Source organism: Stigmatopora argus, chromosome 1, assembly GCF_051989625.1.
Source record: "Stigmatopora argus isolate UIUO_Sarg chromosome 1, RoL_Sarg_1.0, whole genome shotgun sequence".
NCBI classification, from domain to species: Eukaryota; Metazoa; Chordata; class Actinopteri; order Syngnathiformes; family Syngnathidae; genus Stigmatopora; species Stigmatopora argus.
In genome coordinates, this window is record NC_135387.1 from 24,374,736 (window position 1) to 24,397,100 (window position 22,365).

At 40.5% G+C, this 22,365-nt stretch overlaps 1 protein-coding gene across 3 annotated transcripts in view; it reads right to left on the reverse strand.

Moving 5' to 3' along the window:
• itga5 (integrin, alpha 5 (fibronectin receptor, alpha polypeptide)) overlaps positions 1–19,940 on the reverse strand; it is a 51,286-nt gene extending 31,346 nt beyond the window's left edge. For 2 of the 3 annotated variants that reach the window (XR_013303481.1, XM_077610658.1), the window contains exon 1: positions 11,001–11,515. Coding sequence is in view for 2 of the 3 variants with exons in the window: in XM_077610658.1 (XP_077466784.1) it covers positions 11,001–11,206 (206 nt within the window). In the remaining variant the exon portion in view is untranslated. Of the gene's footprint in view, positions 1–11,000; positions 11,516–19,802 lie in introns of those variants that run through there. The other variant, XM_077610667.1, reaches the window with a different exon arrangement.
• Positions 19,941–22,365: the final 2,425 nt, after the last annotated feature.

Sequence of the window (22,365 nt, forward strand, 5' to 3'; positions counted from 1 at the left end):
GTTTCCACAGCTGTGACATCAGCACACTTGTATGAACGAAGGGTAAAAAGGCTAAAATACACAAAGAGACACTCGCCCAGATTTTTGGGTGTTCTGCAATGAAATTAGGAGCATGTGGTCTCAGAAAAATGACTCAGTAGACGACATTGGATAGAACCTTCAAATCTGGTCATTAAACACATTTAAAGTGAGCAAAGAACAAGTCATAAATGAAAAGGCATATAGTAAATGTAGTCAGCAAATCCCCGGCTAATGTCCACTTTCCAGAGCCATTAGCTCAACGTGGACCCACTTGGCCTGACATGCATCAGCAACATTAAAGTAGTTAAAGCAGGCATGACAGCACAAACCGTTTGTAGTGACCTCCGCAACAGGAAAAGCGCACCCTTTCCTGCCCCAGATCTGCCAAAGGTTCAGCAGAATTTACATTCTTTGACCAAAAGTAGCATCCTGGGCCCCCCTGAAGGCTTTCTGTTCATGCAAGAGTGACCTTGTAATCTTGGTTGATCAGCCCCAACGGGGAACCTCTGCCTTTGTCGTAATACGGAGTTTAAAGTCACACTTTTCAAAAAGAGACAGGAGGGAACCCGCCAGCTAAAGAAACACATGCTTATTATTTATGATTAGCCAAGCACCTGTGCAATAATCTAATTCACAGGCACTTCCTGAAGGGCTGACTTGTCTTCGGAAATCACAATCTAATACGCGTCGCTATGAATCCGAATCACACACGTCTGCTCGGTTTTTGTTTGTTGGTAATTACCAAGAGGTTAAAACCAGATTTAAAATGTATAACAGTTATGTAATGGCTGGTGTAGTGGTCATTGGTTTGACTTTAGTACCTGCTGGATGGGATCGATTCCCAACCCATGCGGTATGACAGTTTTTGTGAATGCCCGTTAGGGGTACACGGTCGATTGGTCGCCGATCTTTTGGTCGCCCGGAAGGTAAGTGATAATTACCATTTAAATCGTTGCTCAAATTCCCTAAATACAAACTGCGAATTATTATTTAGTCATACTTAATGCCCTATTAATTATTAGGCTAAAGAAAAGCTCCAAATTTCCCGGACTTTTATTGTTTTTTGTTGGAGAACTTGTTAAGACCCTGACCCCTTCTTAAAGGGACAACGCATGTACATACAAACTCTTATACACTCACACGTCGGCTCAGTGGCCATTGTTGGCTTTTATTGATGCGTAGACCGTGTTGTTTTACCTTGTTTTGTCGCCGGTCTTTTGGTCGTCGGTCTTTTGGTCGCCGGTCTTTTGGTCGCCGGCCTTTTGGTCGCCCGTTGTCGCGGTCGGGATGACCAAAAGACCGCGACCAAAAGACCGCAACCAAAAGACCGGCGACCAAAAGACGTCGACCTAAAGACCGGCGACCAATCGACCGCACACGCCCGTTAACTGACTGGAGAACAGTTTAGGTTGTGTCAAGTACGTAATTTGGACGTCATATCAACATTTGTTAGTGGAGTTAATACATAGTATCTTTATATTCTTCTAGGCACGCCCTGCAGGTTTTTTTTTTTACACCGGATAGAGCTTTGATTAGCAAGTCTGTCATCAAGGGGTAATTTCACACACGAGACCTGGCTGCCATTTCGTACAACGCGATAGTCATCTAAAAGTACTTTACAGTAAATGAGAATTTAACATTTAATGGCTTGTTATCTTCTGGGGATCCGTTTTGCTTTTAGCGTGTAATCCCACCCACCCCCTTCCTTCAATTATCTGTTGTTGTCAACAAGAAGAGCTTTGTTATGATTAGCATTTAATGCAGCTCTGTCTGCATCACAAATTCCTTTTGTGCACGTTGAGGGGCGTCGCCCCGTTCCCGAGCTATGCAAATATGCGTCTCCCACTGGGGGCCAACGACCTAACCTGGGGCCGTTTGGATGCTGAGCAGTGGGGGGAGTTAGGTCTAGACCGAGAAAGATCGTTTGTGTCTGAACATTGCTCAATTGTTGATTCTCCATGGAAACCATCAGGCTAAAAACAAACATTTTTCACTCAGGTTTATGAAGAAAACGCTTGTGCACTCGGAGCCAAAAAGCTTCCAGATTACTGCGTTCGGCATGCAAGGACATTGGGAACATTTTGTGGACCATAAAACACTGCTACCAAAAAGTAGCAAGAATTTTTATGTGGTCCTGAATTTGGCCAGGGGGCCATAACAGCTATTTTCTTGGGAAAAACCGACAAAAAACACTCTGGACTGAAAACTGGAGCTAATTGTGAATTTTGAGTTTAATAGAACTTAGAAGATTGCTCACTTTCAGAATGGTCGTTAGACAAAAAAAACAACTTTTATGATTATACAACAAAAAGAAAAAGAAATATGGATGTCTTCAACTGCTAACTGTGTCGTTTTTTGGTAAATTAATTCATAAATGACAAGTCACATATCATGTCTTGCTTTATTTCTATAGCAAGCACACACAAACACACGGTTTTATCCTCACGAAACTGCGGCGAACTTCACTTCCACAACCATATCATCGTTTCCCACCCAGTTGGACTTTCTAAAAAAAATAGAATGTTTTTTTCTGTGATCCATCAACACAAGCTTAAACGGTTTTGTTGGTGGTGACAGTAAATTTTTGCATGACGCCGAGTACAACATATGATCGCATCAATACTGCTTGAATTGAATCAAGAATTGTAAAATGCTACTCACTAGCACTGTTTGTACCGTAGATTTAACAAAATCCTATTCGTAATACAGTGGTACCTCGACCTACGATCAGCTCGTGGTTCGACAAAAATTTCGATCGAATAATTCGCCCACGATATGATCAAAATTTCGAGATGCGAGAAAGCCAGGTGGCCATGACATGAGAGGCTGTTTATCATTGTAGCGCACTGTCTTTTTTTTGCCGCATCTCTTTCGTGTATTACAGATATCTACGAGCACTGAACGATTTATTCAGACGGGTTTCGACCAGGAAACCCACAACGCGCATGCAAAAAGAGGGCTTTCTGGGTAATGAAGTATACTCGTGCACACAACACCGCCCAATTTTAGTTATATTAAACACATTTTATTACTATTAAACCACTAGTTATGTGTTACTTTGATAATATATGGCGAATTAGAAGAAATAAAACATTTTTACCAATCCAAAATCCTGTTTTTTGGTGTTTTTTCAGAGGGTTGGAACGAATTAACGCCCCCACCCCTCTCTCTGTCCGTGTCTCTCTCTCTTCCCACTTCGAAATGAGTCTAATTTTACTTCTATTAAACACATTTTATTACTATTAAACCACTAGTTATGTGTTACTTTGTTAATAGATGGCGAATTAGAAGAAATAAAACATTTTTTTCAATCCAATATCCTGTTTTTGGTGTTTATTCAGAGGGTTGGAACGAATTAATTTGTTTTTAGTTCATTTCAATGGGAAACGTCCGCTTGCGTTACGAAAAGCTCGACATACGATCTCAGTCCCGGAACGGATTAAGATCGTATGTCAAGGTACCACTGTAATGGCAAATCAAACCCTTCATTAGCTATCAACCAGCATCCATGATGAGATTTTGTTTCACTTTGCTGGTTCCAATGAAGCTGTTCCTGATTCAAGGACTGGAAAAGCAGTCAAAAAAGGGGGATACTCAACTATGTTCACCACATTCAAATGGTCGCATTGCCGCCAAGCGGACACGTGAGCTTCAGCGTGTGCAGTCGAATGAATGCCTCCAGTCCTATTGGTGTGGAGGCCAGACAGAAGCTGCTCTCGTGCTTATGCAGCCATATGGGGACACACACACGGACACACGGACATACACACGCCCATCTTGGCTGATGAGAGTAGCAGTGGCTATTGGATGGCGTGTGCAGACTACAGAGAGTCCACTGTGCTGCGCGTAAACCACATTTCACTTCTGTCAGAATGACCTGCGACTCGCTGATAAATGAAGAGTCGGAAATCTTTTACAATTCTGGACATCACTAAAGATCTGAGGCGAGCTCTTGACATTTTGATTAGATAAACAGATAAGTCAATCATGGAGAGATCTGATCCTACCATCCACACAAAACTATTTCGTCCATGTTGTGTGGTCCGCTAGGCAAAGAGACAAATCGTTAAAGTAGAAGACTGCTTTTTTAATGTTCAGTTTTGGCAAATTTATCTTTGAGTTGTAAGGTATCAAACAAATCATGGCAAAAGACTGTCTATGATAGTATTTAGTAGGATTTCCTTGCCGTGACCAAGGCAAGACCATTGTCTGATCTAACAAACAGCAACAACAACTGCTACATCAGCCAAGTGGCCCTAAAGTAAAAATATTAGCAAGTATTGTCACTTTTAGGGGGTTTGTAAAATCACTATATTTTGCAGAAAGCCGAAGCAAGATGCAGATGTAAGACTTTAAGCTAGTTTTGAGTTTGGGCTCCCCATTTTACATTAATATGAATTCATGCAGTCACTATACATTGAGTCTATAGTACAATGATCTGGATCGATAGCATATCACTTTGTCATGCACAATCAAATTGAATTTGATTAAAATGCAAAACAGCAATCACATATTGGCAGAGTTTGTAATATTGTCAATCATCATATAATGTCCAATCAATCGATATTGTATCGTCTCAAGATCCCAAGTATGGGATCGGGACTCTGTGACTCGGGTACACGGTTGATTGGTCGCCGGTCTTTTGGTGGCCGGTCTTTTGGTCGCCCGGCAGGTAAGTGATAATTAACATTTAAATCGTTGCTCAAATTCCCTAAATACAAATTGCGAATTACTATTTAGTCATACTTAATGCCCTAGTAATTATTAGCCTAAAGAAAAGCTCCAAATTTCCCAGACTTTTATTGTTTTTTGTTGGAGAACTTGTTAAGACCCTGACTGACGTCCCTTCCTAAGGGGACAACTCATGTAGTACATACAAACTCTTATACACTCACACGTCGGCTCAGTGAAACTGCTCATGGCCATTGTTGGCTTTTATTGATGCGTAGACCGTGTTGTTTTACCTTGTTTTGTCGCCAGTCTTTTGGTCGTCGGTCTTTTGCTCGCCCGTTGTCGCGGTCGGGGCGACCAAAAGACCGGCGATCAATCGACCGCACACGGTGACTCTGAGTTAAGTGGCATGTGAAAACATGCCATCGGGACATCCCTAACAGAATCCCTTGCAAGCATATACAGTTTAGTGAGTAAATGTAAAATACAGCAGGATTCTTGTGCCCCGTTCCGAAAAGAACTCTAAGGTCACACATCGTTTTTTCAGTGTAGCTATTTCACCAAAACCAAGGGTGACCTTGCAGTGGTTGTCCATTAAACCTGGCAGCTGTTTCACGAAAAGCAGCGACCGTGTTAATAAGCGACAAGTGGAAAAACATTACAGTGATTTGTGAGGTACCTTCCGCATGCATAGCAAACTGCTGTGCCCACCTGCCCCCACGCCAGTAAACTACCCCCGAGCACCAGTTCTTTCACAGGCTCCTAAAATCCTCCTGCATTGCTGGTGGTTCACACCTCACCACAATGGCCACATCAGGGGTCCCAGTCCTCTCACCTCAGTATAGAGAGGCTGTTGTATTAAAAAAAAAAGTGGGGGCGGGGGAAGCAGCTGTTGAAACACCCCCCAACACACACAAACATTCACAGTAATAGCCACAAGCTCATCTCCATGTAAAATATAGCCAAACTTAGCTCATACAGATGTTAATGCTAAATAAAGAAGGGCCCATATCAAATTACCATCAGTGATGAGTGACACATTGAGGGGGTGCGGGGGTCAGACCCCGAGCAGTGCTAGATTAGATGTACCGCATGAGTCGAGTTGGTTTCCTCCAGTCCACTCCCAAAGCAGACATGGCGTCCTGAGGGCATTCTAAAACTCATACGTGTTGGCAGAATGGGGCCTTTTAAAACCGTTTTTTTTAAACACACACCATCACCATGCATGCACATTAACGGCAAACATAGGGTCATTCTAGCGACAAATTTACCGTACTACAGGTTATGCCACAGAGCATGACACAGGCGCTTTGTGTGTTTCACAATCACAGCAGTGTGTCAGCAATCGCGTTTTGGTGGTATCAAACTGAGGTCTAGCAAAGTTTGACATTTCAAGCACATTTTCAACTGAGGGACTTTTAGAAAGAGTCACGCGGAAAAGTTTTCTCCAATAGAAGGCAGTAAAGACAAAGCGCTCATTGTCTGTGTGAGTGACTGAATGTGTGTGTGTGTGTGTGTGGACAAAATACAACCGTTTTAATTTGGTAGGCCGTGATAGCGATCAAGTTCACAAGAGCACTCACCCTTGTAGAGAGGGACAACATTGCCATTTTTGTGAGGTAAATGGACCTTGGGCTTATGTAAATATTAGCTTAAGTGAACCTGTTTGCAAAGGTCAATTTTAGACTAGAAGTGATGACCGCGATGTACTGGTCAGAGATTAGTAAAGTGGAAGTTAGATTCTGTGTGTAGGACATTTTCATGATGAAGATCTAATGAAAAGAGGGAAAATTGTCAAAATAATGACTACAAACTAAAAATCACGTATTTTTCTTTATAGGCTATATTTAGAAAAGTCCATTTGTAGAGAAAACACCTTTTGAATGCACCTTGTCAATCAATGTGTTGTTTTAATATGTAGTGAGTAAGAATACATGTGACTCTAATTGGCATATAAGTACAATATAATGTTATAGACAGTTGTCATTTACCAAAAAAAATCTGATTTGCAAAGAAGCGGTTTTTAGTTAAACAAAGGCACCTACTCAATATCAGCATCCGTTTTCATCCACTCCCAGACAAGTCTGTTATTTCAATTTTTACAGCCGCTGACCCTTGCCCCTTTACCACCATCAACTCAATATAATGCACTCCCTCATTCTCACCACAGTCAGTCATAGAAATATGTAATTCCACAATGAGTCAGCATGCACTAAATAGAGATATGCACATATCAGAAAGTCCCTGTTTCTCAAATGCATTTCTCTAGGACAAATCTGCTTCTAACCTTTACCAGGGTATACACTTTTTCACCCAACGTAACTCCAAAAACACATGCTAGGATGAGTTTGGCGTCAAGAAGGCGTCCATGAAACACCATTGGCATGAACCAATGAATCCAACATAGTTTATAAAGTCTTTCAACAGGAGTGAAAGCAGTCATACAGCACAAACAAGCAAAGGGCGAACACCTTCACATTTATGTTACATTCATTTCCTATGAGTGGAATGGGTCCCAAAATCTTGGTGTACATAGTCAAGTGTATGCGGACACACATTTGTCCATTCGCCATTTTGCGGATATTATCCCGAAGCCTTCTTCCTTGGTGGGCCGCCTGCCAGCCTTCCCGGTTTAATTTTATTACGTGAAGCCAGAGGGCATGACAAGCACTACATACATAAACCTATTGTCAGTGTCAGGGTGGGAGAAAGTACGCCTTTGTGTTTACGGATCTGACATCCCATTTATGGATATGGTGGAGGTTCCAACCACAACAACACATTTGAACACGCACATCTGGCAGTTTGTCAAACACAGACATATTTTTACTGCCAAGGTTGGAGCCAGAGCCGTCCAACTCATCCCGACAGAGAGCGACTCCCCCACATGTAACCCTTGCATGACCCCCGGCGCAGGATTCCAGCGACTCCCCCCTCTCGCTTTTCTCCACAGCGCTGGCGAGAAAAGTCGATTTAACAAGTCGGATAATGATTTGGGATGTGTCGTCATAGAAGAAGAGTGGCACAGGAAGATATTGGACTGATTTCGGGGAATGGCCGACTGCACCTTGGCTTGGTTGCCAGTCAATCTAAAGGTTGTTGCCATTTGTCACTTCAATGACTTGATCTGTCATCAGGGTTGTCAGATTGAAAATCAAGTCCACAGCCCAATCACACTGTATACCCACCTAGCTCAATATAAAAAAAGCCCAAATTACAGCCGGGCGGCCTGGAGAGGCAAGTGGATGCGCGTCGGCCTCACAGTTCTGTGGCCGAGGGTTCGATCACCGATCGGTCCTCGCTGTGAGGAGTTTGTATGTTCTCCCCAGACTTGCGTGGGTTTTATCCAGATACTCCAGGTCCCTCCCACAAAATAGGCTGGTTGAACACTCTAAATTGCCCCTAGCTATGATTGGTTCTCCGTCTCCTTGTGTCCTGTGATTGGCTGGCCACCAATTCAGGGTGTCTTGCGCCTGGAGCCAGCAGTTAACTGGGATAGGCTCCAGCAACTCTTGTGAGAATAAGCAGTTCAGAAAAGGAACGAATGTATTCATTAATACACATTTGAATCTTTGTCAATAGAAATCAATATATTTCATAATTCACAAATTAAATGACAACAAAAACTACGCTGAGGTTGTGTTGCTTAAACTATGGTTCGTTTAGTTTTTACTTTCTGCCATAGTGCATATTTACTGTGCAGCAACGAGCACTTATTCAATCAAGTGTTTCTTAATTATTAGTTGCTACTTTTTCATTTTGGGATGCCGCTAACGTCAAACAGCCTTTAGAGCACACGTGTCAAAGTGGCGGCCCGCGGGCCAAATATGGCCCAACGCATCATTTCGTGTGGCCCAGGAAAGTAAATCATGAGTGCCGACTTTCTGTTTTAGGATCAAATTAAAATGAAGAGTATAGATGTATATTAAATTTCCTGATTTTCCCACTTTTAAATGAATAATTGTAATTTTTTAATCATTTTTTTCTGTGTTTTTAGTTCAAAAATCATCTTATAAAATCTAAAAATATATAAAAAAGCTCAAATAAACATTGTTTTAGATCTATTAAAAACTGAATATTCAGGGCTTTTAATCCAGTTCTTTTAATCCATTTATTTAAAAAAAAATCCTAAATATTATGTCTAAAATGGTCCGGCCTTGCTTTAGAGTGACATAAAACCACAAAATGAATAAGCAGAATTGTGATTCTTGCACCAGTTCATTCTGTTTCTCTTTACCCATTCTCAAAAATTAAAGCTGTGACTGTTTTCATTTCATTCCCAATCATTGCTTTAACTGTGTTTATTCCTGCAGTCCTCATTCACCTTCGAGGGAAACTGATTTTGAAATTCCAGTCAGGTATTCTGCATTTTGCTTAACATCAGAGGATCTATTTATGTCAATACGTTGTATTGAAAAGTAGATTTCTGACTGAGCAGTGAGCACATGGATTGAGCTTGAAAAAACTACCAATTTTTTTTACTGGAAATTAACCAGAATTTTTTGCCTAATTTCATTGTACCAAGTAACCGATTATATTTAACTTTTTAACAGATGACTATACAGTGATTGTGTTTTAGTCAAGATGCCAACCACTAGCAAGATGGTGGCCAGCCGACGTGGTGGCCATGTTGCTAGTGGCAACATGGCCTTTCTTGAGCATTGAAATCAAAAGGGGCAAGGTTTTGGGGGCTTTTTTTGTCAAAGCAAAAATATTTTCAAGAAGAAAATTAATTCAAGATCATGTTTCATGGTTATTGAGGGCAACAGTCATCCAATCCAAAAATTACATCTATTTTGTAGCCATTAAATATGATTTCTATATATTTGGACTTTATTAAAGCTAGCATACAGTACATTTTCTCATACATTGCTAGCCTTGCAAGCACATCATAGTTTCTGTATAGTGGAAATTTTGATACAGTTGTCGTCCATATAGTTTAATCCTCCCACAGACACACACACACTACAGTTTTTACGACCTCATTGTCATATAAATGTACCCTCATGAGCACACTTTCTCTGAAGAGTTGTTTCATTTTCCCCCTCAGGCAAAGCATTAAAAGTTCAATCATCAAGAAGATGACGTCTCCTCATCCCTAATGAGGTGAAGAGAGATGATGGGGAGCACAGACAGACTGTGTGCGGAGGGGTTTCTGCCGGGTGGGTGAATTAAAAAAGCCCGGCTGGATGACATCAGCCTATGAAGTCGGAAGGAGGCGGAGGGAGGGAGTGGGGAGACGTTGCTGTCAAGCAAGTTTTATGTGCTAAATCATCAAATCCTTTAAAAGGGACAGTCAGAGATGGAGATGAGTAAAGGAATGATGACGGTAGACTCTGGGGGGAGGTCTCCTCGTGCCTGGGTAACCAGGAAAGGGCAAGGGAGGAGAAATTTTGCCGAGGGCCACTTTCAAACAGGAAGTCAGATTATTCCCAAGAACACATTTTGGGGGCTAATGATGATTGCAATCGCAGGGGTTTACAGCCAAGGCTCATGAACTTTTCTTTAACCTTAAAGAGTCTGTGGAGCAATTCTTTTCTGTTTGCCATTAAGACACCTCATAAAAAAATGGAACTCAAAGTTTCAGGCCAGGGAATCTTAGAACGACATGAAGCTGTAAAAATTCCAAAAGTGCAATCAGCTGACAGAGGAAGCAACAAAAGCAGGCGCGCTGCAACTGTGCGCACATTTAACCATTTCGAGGTCAGTCATTTGACTCATTAGCTGGCACTGACGGGGTTAAATGTCCAATCTGTTTTGACTGGGAGGGCTGTCAGCAAAAAAAATGACAATTCACTAAAATACAGTCTTAGGTTTAAATGAACTGGACGTTTATAGTTGTCAATAGCAAGCAATAATGATACACTATGAAATGAATGAATGAATATTTTGGGAAAAACACACACAAATCAACTTTGGTGTGTCATTGTATGTTTTCCTTCATTTTAATTCCATAAATTTGGTTTTTACAAACTTTTTTTAATTGTATACATTTATTTTTATTATTCATTATTAATAAAATCATAGGTTAAAAGGATTTTTTTAGATGAAAGTGTTGTTCTATGGGAACAATCCGATTTTAAGTGAGTCAAATTGGGGTTACTTGATTAATAAACATCAAAATAAGAAGGGATGGGTGGATAGAGATGACAGATAGTCATAATAAAATGGCAAATTTTATACAAACAAAAAATGCTGTCGTTTCACACACACTGATATTGAATAGAACATTTACCCCCAATTGATGAGTGAATACATGAGTACAGAAATCCAAATTTTCAATGTTTTGTAATCTTTAATGAACTCACCTGGCGGAATCTGCCAAATAAAAGTCGACCGCGTATCCGAAGTAGCTGCCTTTGTCACCGCTATAAATCGCCGGGTTGTCCACGTCCAGGTTGAAGGCTCCGCATTCCCGAGGTGAAGCGAGCAGGAGGCCGGCCAAACACAGCAGCGAGCGGGCCACGAGAGCTCCAGTCCCCGGCGTCTTTACGCGACCCGGTCCGGAGCACATGATCACAGATGGGGTCGAGGCGGGGTGGGGGAAGTTAGTCCGCTTGAGTTGCTTTCCACTGACTAAACTTTTGCACCTTTAGCGCTCTTTTTTGGCTAATTAAACAAGAAGAAGCATAAAAAAGCTAGAAGCGCAGCTCTCGTGTGGGCTCTAAGACGCACGCCTCTTCGGTAAAGAGCTCCAAGACCCACGCCTCTTCAGGACTGAGCTCCAAGACCCACGCCTTCTTCTCTTTCTCTAATAATCCAACTCTAACAGGGAGTTCCCACAAACGGGGACCAAAGTTTGGAAGAGAAGGTGGAGCTTGTGATTCCCAGCGAGAAGAAGAAAACACTTGGAACAAACAGTCCATCCTCTCATTTTCTTTGTGATACTGTTTGCACTTTTGACTACAGAGGAAGACTACCTATCAGGGATTTGACGATGATTAACCAGCTACACAATGGCTCTAAAAATAAATAAATAAATAAAATAAAAGTATACTGTTTGTATCAAGGATTTTATGATTGCAATATTCATATACACTGTAAGTAGGGGTGTAAACAGTTATTCAGTCTGGATAAATGTGCCAATCACAATTAAAATCAAAAGCAATTACAACGAAATACGTCGATTAATATTGAGATCTTTTTATTCACTACATTTTTTTCCATACTGCTCATCCTCACAAGTGTTGCAGGTGGTTCATTCAAATGTAGAGATGAAAGTGTCCTAAATTGACTATATTTTTATTGCATTAGGCCAGGGGTGTCAAACTCATTTTTTGTCGCGGGCCACGTGATAGGTTCGATTACATCCGGAGGGCCGTTTTGTCTTCCAACTAGGCTGCCAAAATTAATCGATTAATAAATTGACAGCTTTCTCGATCATGCTAATCGATAGATCATTTTTGGACATTCAAATTAGTAAAAAAAAATTGCAGTTATTGATTTAAAATGAGGAAACACAGGAAATAATCTACAATCTTCATTTGCATTTCATCATAATACAGAAAGTTGGAACTCATCATTTACTTTCTCGGGCCACACAAAATGATGCGGTGGGCCAGATTTGGCCCGCGGGCCACCACTTTGACACATGTGCATTAGGCAGTTAAATGTGTAAATAATACTAATTAAGGTCAATCAAAGCCGTTTGAATGGAATCATAACATTTTTAATATCGGTAAATAACATTGTCCAAAGAATCGGTATTTTTCCATCATCACATTGGTCATTTACATCCATGATCTTAATGTAATAATGTGACAAGTGGCTCCAATCTTTGTAGACTTTAAATAATAATATCAAATTAAATGAGGAAAAGATACATTAAATGAGAAGATTCTTGAATTGAATTAAAGGGATTTATCCTTTGCTGGTTAGATTATATTTTGCATAATTTTTTACTGGTCTAAAAATACCGGCATCGGTATCAGCAAAACATATCTTGATCTGGATTAGATCAGCGGTCAAAAAGTGCAAAACACGATCAAAGTAGATGATCTTTATGTGTAATATGCATCACAATTTCACAAAAGCTCCACCCATTTATTTAGGGTTGCTAAATAAACAAGTTGAGTGACTACAACGGCACAAGCAATTGCAGGCAGGCATTTACCGGAGTGGTTTATGTTATTTATTTTGGAGCAACATCCTCTAGATCAATTTTAGATATAATATTCAGATTTTTTTTAATAAATTGATTAAAAGAACTGGATTAAAAGCCCTGAATATTCCGTTTTTTATAGATCTAAAACAATGTTTGTTTTAGCTTTTTATATATATTTTTAGATTTTACAAAATGATTTTTGAACTAAAAACAGAAAAAAATGATTAAAAATTTACAATTATTGATTTAAAAGGGTGAAAATCAGGAAATTTAATATACATCTATACTCTTCATTTTAATTTGATCCTAAAACAGAAAGTCGGCACTCATGATTTACTTTCCCGGGCCACACAAAATGATGCGGCGGGCCAGATTTGGCCCTCGGGCCGCCACTTTGACACATGCTCTAGATTGAGGCATATGTTTGTCCAGTTCCTTTTTTAACAGTCTCTTTTAAAAACACAGGTCACAGTTTACTGATTCAATGTCAGATTTGAGAAAGAAAAAAAACTTCAACACACCTTAAAGTGTTGCTCCTTTAAGGAAAGTAACGTGGGTTGACTTGTTTGTACATGTGAATCACATACAGTATAAAAATCTGTGTGGAACACTGAGTTCATATTTATTTGATGACCTCACTAAACACAGTTGGGACTGATGTAGTCTTATAAAGATTTGTGGGGGCCGGGGAGATTTTTGGACTTCTGGTAGTGATTCACTGGTCTAGCATTGTTGTGACGCTGGTCCAAAACGACTCATTGAAAAGAGACCCTTGAACACTGTGCCTGGAATAAGTGACTATTACTTTACTAAGAGCCTGCAGGGGCAGAGCTGGGGGGCCAAATTTGGCCGTATGGTAGCTGCAACATGAACTCATCCATCCATACTCATATTTATAGCCGCTCCGGTGCACCCTGACACGAGCAGCGAGTTTACTGATGGCACTAATCCGCAATGTCTGGAGGGCCCTTTCGCAGCTGTTGGGGGCCCCTGAAGCTTCCCTGCTCTAATCTGGCACGTCCCAATGTTTTTAAACGCAAAATCAAACAAACTATCTGATCAGCCTGAGCAACTGCTGTCGTTTAGGACTTTCGATCACGTGACGACAATGTTTGGAGGCACAAAGCAGTCAACGTTTGGGTGAACCACATCTGCATCACAGTTGAAATGTTACTGGTTCAAATTTCAGTTTGGGTCTTTCTGTGTACAGTTTGCCTGCTATCCATATACTCTGTTTCTGTAGTACCCACGGTTTATCTCTCAGTGGAAACATTTGTATGTTATTTTCATTCTTTAAATTGTGGATTGGGGTGAAAGTATGAATGTTCATTTAATTTTACATGTCTTGGTATTGACTACGGCCATACGTGCCAACCTCGGCCAATTGCTTCCCTTATTAATGATTGCAATTCCCCTTATTAAGCGATTAAAAAAAACCTACAAATGCAACACGGCACATATTTATTCACATAGGGTGCAATTAAAAGTCAAACATTTTCTCCAAAGTACACGGTGTGCCTAATCATTGTGCAATAAATTCAAAATTATGTAGATGTTGCTGTATGACACAACTTAACTGTCTGGGTACATTGCTTGCTAACGCGCTATATTTATATAGTGAAAAGGCCGCAAGTATGAAAGGGGAATGCGTGCGCATATCATAATTAAAGCTGTCGACGATGACATTTTCGTCTGCTACCAGTGACCGAGACCATCTGGATTAGCGCCGAAATGGCTAAAACGAGATCGCTTTTCCAAAAAAAAGCGTTCTTAAGAAAAAATCCTGTACATAAATTGTTATCCGCCATACACAATTTGAAATGATCAAAAACCATATAAGATACGGGAAAAACGTATAAGTTGACACTTGACAGGTATGTACGGTACAAGTAAATGACCATGTGGCCATTTGTTAGCTAGCTAAAGCTAACAATTACCTCAGTCACTGTTATCAGGATTACTGAGAAAGTTAAAAGGTTTTTTTTAAATGTGATCAATATTCTAAAAATCAACTTTGTTAACGAACCTTTAATCCTGAGATTTGTTCAGTTTGTAGATTTGTTGAATGGCAAACAAAGGAGATTAAAACATCCATAGATCTTTTTTCTATACCTTACAAGTGAGCTGCTGCATATCTTGGCAGGCTTTGTGCAAGAGATAGGTCACGCCCTGGACTGGTGACCAGTCAATCGCACATATAGACGAGCCATTCCCAATCACATTTACAACAATGGAAGATAATGAGTTTTCAATACATGTTTTGAGACTGCAAGTGTGATGAAGGCATCGTAACCTTTAAGCGCTAATTTACTTGAGTGAAAGATGTTTCTAAAACTACTCCTATAAATTACTCTTATGTGAAGGCATCAAATGGACTCCTACCCAGTGAGAGCTGTCTAAACAAACAGATTATTTTGTTTGTACTCCTAATTGTCTTTCTAAGTGGACTGTGCTGCTTTAATCTCTTATTGTTTCACCATTCTCATCTTTTTGATCTTTTAAGAAAATCAGGACTTTTTCACTATCAAACAAAAACCATTAACTTGGTGGCCCTGCTTTATTTTCACTTACTTAGAATACCTAATTGTGTGTGACAAGGTTCGTCAAGTTATTTACATATTATACATGTATTGCCTTAGTAAAAAGGCTTGATTTTAGGGGTGGATCTTCTCTCCTCATTCACCTCAGCAGGGTCTCCTGTTCTATATCGTTCCTGTCCTCCAATGGGAGAACTCCACACAGGAAGACTGAAGTCAAGGTTCCTCAGTAACGCAAGATATGGTAAAACACTAGCACAAAATGCCGCCCGTGCCTGTTGCTCCCACCTTGTGAACTTCCTGTGTGTGGCTCCAGTTTTTTTACCTAGGTCTACAATGTTTTGTGTGTCTTGTGTCTGTCTTGCTAATGCAACCAAGAAATTTCCCGAACACGGGATGAAATAAAGTTCTAATCTAATCTAATAATAATTATCCTCGACTAAATCAACTGCATTTTCCACCGTGCTCCATATGTGATGAATAAAGGGGCGTGGTGTTGGGTACACGGTCGATTGGTCGCCGATCTTTTGGTCGCCCGGAAGGTTATTGATAATTACCATTTAAATCGTTGCTCAAATTCCCTAAATACAAACTGCAAATTATTATTTAGTCATACTTAATGCCCTAGTAATTATTAGGCTAAAGAAAAGCTCCAAATTTCCCAGACTTTTATTGTTTTTTGTTGGAGAACGTATTAACACCCTGACTGACGTAGCTTCTTAAAGGGACAACGCATGTACATACATACAAACTCTTATACACTCACACGTCGGCTCAGTGAAACTGCTCAGGGCCATTGTTGGCTTTTATTGATGTGTAGACCGTGTTGTTTTACCTTGTTTTGTCGCTGATCTTTTGGTCGCCGGTCTTTTGGTCGTCCGTTGTCGCAGTCCGGGCGACCAAAAGACGGCGACCAAAAGACGGCGACCAAAAGACGGCGACCAAAAGACGGCGACCAAAAGACGGCGACCAAAAGACGGCGACCAAAAGACAGCGACCAAAAGACAGCGACCAATCGACCGCACACAGTGGTGTTGTTCCTAGGCTTCAACTTTGGCTTTACAGCTCGGCCACTATAGCGACCCAGCTGAAACACACACTTGCAGAGCAATTCACATGACTTAACACAGCTGACAATGTTTTAAAAATAGACTTGGCGCATTCGTATATGTAAATACAGTCACACAAGTGTGATAGAATGTTCGCGATAGGTCAACATAATAATAGTTCGACAAGTAGGTCATATCTCTACAAGTATGATTTCGAAGTGTGACTTGATGATAACATTGTACGTCCGAACTGTAGGAGGTTTCGACTGAGCTTTTTCCTGGTGTTCTTTTGCTCTTACAAGAGTAAAGAGAAGGTTTAATATCTGTTTTTGTTTGTTTTGTTTTTAAATTGCCAGGCGATGTGAAGTATTTCAAAGCAAAAGGGCTATTTGTTTTTGAGGTGACGATTATTAGGGTGACGTATCCTTTGTTTTGAGTACAAATGTACTCAGTGGTGGAACAAATTGTTACAGGGCCTGGGTTCGACGTGTCAACAGGCCTCTTAACTTAATAGGCTAAGCGAGTGAAATCTATCCAAAAGTTCGGATCTTAAACAACAGCTTGTCAAAAACACAAACTTTTCTAACGGAGGAAAAAAGTGTTGAAATGATGAATACCACATAAAACACAAAAAGAAAACAAAAATATATTTACTGATCAATATGCTACAGCACGGGTGTCAAAGTGGCGGCCCAGGGGCCAAATCTGGCCCGCCGGATCATTTTGTGCGGCCCGGGAAAGTAAATCATGAGTGCCGACTTTCTGGTTTAGTATCAAATTAAAATGGAGTATAGATGTATATTAAATTTCCTGATTTTCCCCCTTTTAAATCAATAAAATCATTTTGTAAAATCTAAAAATATATTTTAAAAAATCTAAAATAATCATTGTTTTAGAGCTATAAGAAACTGAATATTCAGGGCTTTTAAACCAATTCTTTTAATCCATTTATTTAAAAAAATCTAAATATTATATCTAAATGGTCCGGCCCACATAAAATCGAGTTGACGTTAATGCGGCCCGCGAACCAACCCGATTCTGACACCCTTGTGCTACAGCATAAAATCTCTGTGGGGTTGTGGTCTGTGGATGATGAACACATTAGTGCTTTCTCACTTTATATCAATGTCATATATGGGTTCAATTGTTTTTTGGCCATATAGGGTACTACATTTCAGACTCTTTGACACCCTGGGGCCATAAGCTTCACCCGCACTCATTTAACCCTCTTTGGTGGGCTAACACTGGTGTGTTGGGGGTCTCGAGGCAACCTGAAGCCATTTATTAGCCAACTGTTAAGTCACAGAATAAACACCATTTACTGCTGGGGTACATAGAACAAATAAAATCCCCAAGAGTTAGCTTACGGGTTTGTACGCAACTCGGAACAATCTGGGGATTTAATGTCTGTTTGTTCCTCGGGGCCATTTCCCTTTTCCTCTCGAATCTAATGCTGACAAGCGAGGGCAATGGTTTTAATGATGGAAAATGTGGGTTTTAGTGTGGAAGGGTGGAGGGGGACACCCACACCGTTGAGTGAATTTGAGCTTTTGGCTCAAATGGACTCTTTGGCTGAGGAACAAGCCAGATTGTGATCCAAACTCTAAGCTTGTCTTCCTTAAAAACACGTATTGATTTTCCTTCCTCCTCCTGTTTCCTCATGTCTCTCCTCAGCTAGGGCAAGGCAAATGGAGCAGACAGGAAATTCCTCCAGTATAAAAGCTTCCCGTTTCAGTAAGTTCTTGTTCTTGGTTACTCTTGTCCACGCAGTCGCTCGATTCCTTTGGTATCCCTCCCAAGTGATGCTGATTGTTCCAGAGTGTGCGATATGACGCGTCGGTTGACAGATGAGTCATGATGAAACGGTGGAAGCCGTGAGTTGGCTCTGCTTGCAGAACGGCCCGCCCTTTGTTTTCAATACACTCGCTTAGCAACCAGACCCAACGTGTTCGTTAAAAATGAAGAACTCAGTCTGGGGTCTTTCAGGGGGCACATTTTGGTATAGAAAATAATGTTGCAGGTTTTTTTTACCTGAAAGGCTCAATTTATCAACATCTTAAAAGAAATCATTACAGCTTTTGTATTTCTAAAGCTAGTTTTAAGTTAAACGCTACCCAAAGTTTGCTGGAATAACCTCGAGGCTATTAGGGAGAATCGAATACAGGGAATCGATAGGACTCGTTTTCATTTAAAACTAAAGCACTCATCAACCAAGACCAAAAAATAAAAAAAGTGATCTTTTGCTGCTATGCTATATTGGAAGAAATAAATCCATTTTCAAGCTGCTTGGCTGTCATAGCATCGTCTTTATTTCTCCACTGTGTTTTAGGTTGTAGCTTAGAATGAATAGTCGAAGCTAACATCTTTGTTGAGTCCTCCACGTCACTCTGGGTGCGGAAAATAGTCATTTAAAAGTGGCTTTTTTTGTCTGTGGCTCGAACTGGCCACATTAGAGGTTCGCATGGTGCACACGTGCTGTCGTCATCACCCACCGAGTTTGAACACAAATGCGCACACACAAAGCCTATGCGTGGGTATTATATAAAATGGCTGATTCTCTGTGAAAAGTGCTGTGGTGAAACAAATGGGCTTTTTTCACTTGTATATAAGGTCCTTAATTATGATGCCCTGCTTGTCTAATTTGCACAAAATACCAAGCTGTCTCTGGACTGTGTTTTATTTTGTGAGTACTATTAACTCATGCAGGAAGGTACTTTATTATTTCATACAGCTATTCATTTCCGTAGTGCTTTTCTTCATTAACAAGTAAGATGGAGGCAAAGCAAATGACCTTTGGAAAAAAAAAGTCTGGCCAATGACATCCATGGGCATATTTATTCTAACCTCATTTTCACTTAGCTTGAGATCACAATGAAAAATTTACCATAGATCAAGCAATCTTACCACACATACACATTGCTATTTGCTGAGTTCATCAACGAACTGTTAGTCAATTAGGCTGCAGTTGATTAAGTTTTACTTTAAAGGGGAGGGGGACATTGGCCTTTCAAAATATATTTTTATGTAATGGGGGTCAATTATTTATCTGTTAAAAACAATGGCAGATTTTGGTTCGTTAACGTAAGAATAATATAGGGTTTGCCTCCCATAGGTTTTAATTTTTGTTTATTTGGAATAAATATTTTTCAGTAATAAGTGGAAGAGCCTTAAATCAAGACTGACCAAGACTGAAACATAGTTGTATAATGGAGACACTTGCTAACATGTTGATAGCATGTGACATGAATTTAACTCATGACAATTCGCATAACTTTCTACAAGTGTATCTGTTGGGAACTTATTGCAAAGTACACTGCCGTTTTGCAATGGAGTATGGCATGAAATTGGGGAAAAAACAGGGGATAACTAGGTAAGCCAAAAGCTAGAGACTCAAACAAACAAGAAGGCTTGGATACGCACCTCACACTGACAAGGATGCATCAAGAAATCTCATTTTCTGAACCACTTTATCCTCATTAGGCTCCCCAGGGGTGCTGGAGCCTATCCCAGCTGACCCCGGGCCAGAGGCAGGGGACACACTGAATCGGTGGCCAGTCGATCGCAGGCATTAAGAAAAGAGCAAACAAAGGGAACTTAAATACACAAACATGGGTTAACGAGACATGGGGAACAGGTGTGTGACACACGAGGCAGCGGATAGGCTGAGACAAATGGGGGAAGCGACAACAGGTGAGTGCAATGGACAATCACAATGACAATTTACACAAAGTGGAAAAAAAAAATCTACTCATGCACATCAATAAGCCCTAAAACACTGGTGTCAAAGTGGTGGCCCGGGGGCCAAATATGGCCCGCCACATCATTTTGTGTGGCCCGAGTAAGTAAATCATGAGTGCCAACTTTCTGTTTTAGGATCAAATTCAATTGAAGATTATAGATGTATGTTATTTTTCCTGATTTTCCCCTTTTTAAATCAATAATTGCTATTTTTTATTAAAAAAAATTCTTAGGTCAAAAAGCATTTTGTAATATCTGAAAATAAATATTAAAAAATATTTTCGGTTTTCCATTTTAATATTGAATATAATTTAAAAAAAAGGTTCCATTTGAAATGAAAAACAAATGATAATTAGATGTTTTCCCTTACTAAAAAAAGTTCTAATAAACAGTTTTATATCTATAAAAAAATGAATATTTAGGGATTTTGATCCAGTTCTTATAATCCAATAAATAAATAAAAATCTAAATATTATATCTAAATGGTCCGGCCCACATGAAATGGAGTTGATGTTAATGCAGCCCGCGAACCAACCCGAGTTTGACACCCTTGCCCTAAAAGAACACAAACCTAACATATTTACAATTCTGCCTATGGAGAATTTACATGCATGTTTTGGCAATTTGGGAGGAAGCAATCATGTGATTTTGTAGTTGTGTTCTTTTGTTATTGATACACGGCAACTTGAAATGTAAAATAGATACATGAAAAATATGCAGGCATATCTGCCATCGACAAATAAACAAAGCCCCCCAATCCCCCTTGGTCATGGATGTTCATGAATCCACTTGCATCTGGCACCCTGGCTGTTTCACGCTTTCTTTGGACGGCTTATTTTGCTTTTCATGTAATGGTGTAGTACCCTCACATCCTTCGATGAGTGGTTTTGTACACGGGGGTCTGTTTTATGGAATGTGGCTGCAAAATGCGTGCATATGTGGGTATGTTGGGAGAGGCTGGAGTCCCCCCGGGTGTTGTTTTAAACATACGCAAACACACACACACACACACTTAGAATTGTTCGCACATTCCCTCCAATTTACTGCGTCTGTGTTCCCACACCCTCTCACACCCACTACCCAAATATGTTTGAAACTGAATGGAAAATAGCGGCCCCACTTTCCCTTAAAGTTAAACCACTCGTGTCCAGACACAAACACAAACATGTTTAAGCATTGAGAAGCGTTGTCCGTCGTAAACATTGTTCTTTCTTTGTCATTTTTGAGTGCCCGGTATTCTTGCGTATATACCCACAGGAAGTCGTAAAAAAGGAAATAAAGGAAACTATGATGCATGGTCAAATTGTCTTGCTGTTGTTGTGTTGTTCTTTTGTTCCTTCTTATGAGTTGGTATTAGTCATGTGGTTTTATGTCTTCATATTAAGTCGTGGGAGGCCCGGTGGGGCGAGTGGTTAGCGCGTCGTGCTCACAGCTCTGGGTTCCTGGGTTTAAATCCAGATCGGTCCACCTGTGTCGCTGGACTTTTGGTCGCGGTCTTTTGGTCGCCCGGACCCAAACAACGGGCGACCAAAAGACCGGCGACAAAACAAGGTAAAACAACACGGTCTATGAATCAATAAAAGCCAACAATGGCCATGAGCAGTTTCACTAAGCCGACGTGTGAGTGTATAAGAGTTTGTATGTACATGCGTTGTCCCTTTAAGAAGCTACGTCAGTCAGGGTCTTAACAAGTTCTCCAACAAAACACAATAAAAGTACGGGAAATTTGGAGCTTTTCTTTAGCCTAATAATTACTAGGGCATTAAGTATGACTAAATAATAATTTGCAGTTTGTATTTAGGGAATTTGAGCAACCATTTAAATGGTAATTATCAATAACCTTCCGGGCGACCAAAGACCGGCGACCAAACGACCGAGTACCGTGGATTTTCTCTGGGTACTCCGGTTTCCTCCCACATTCCAAAACATGCATGGTAGGCTGATTGGACACTCTACATTGCCCCTAGGTATGAGTGTGAGCGTTAATGGTTGATTGTCTCCTCGTGCCCTGCGATTGGCTGGCCACCAATTCAGGGTGTCCCCCGCCTCTGGCCCGGAGTCTGCTAGGATAGGCTCCAGCAACCCCTGCGACCCTAATGAGGATAAAGCAGTTCCGAAAATGAGAGAGAGAGAGAGAGATATTAAGTCGTGTGGTATTCCATTTGAACGCTCTGTCCCAGGTTACCAAATATGGTTCCCAATCCAGTAGAAGGCCATTAAGCTTATGTCACGGTGACCATTTTGC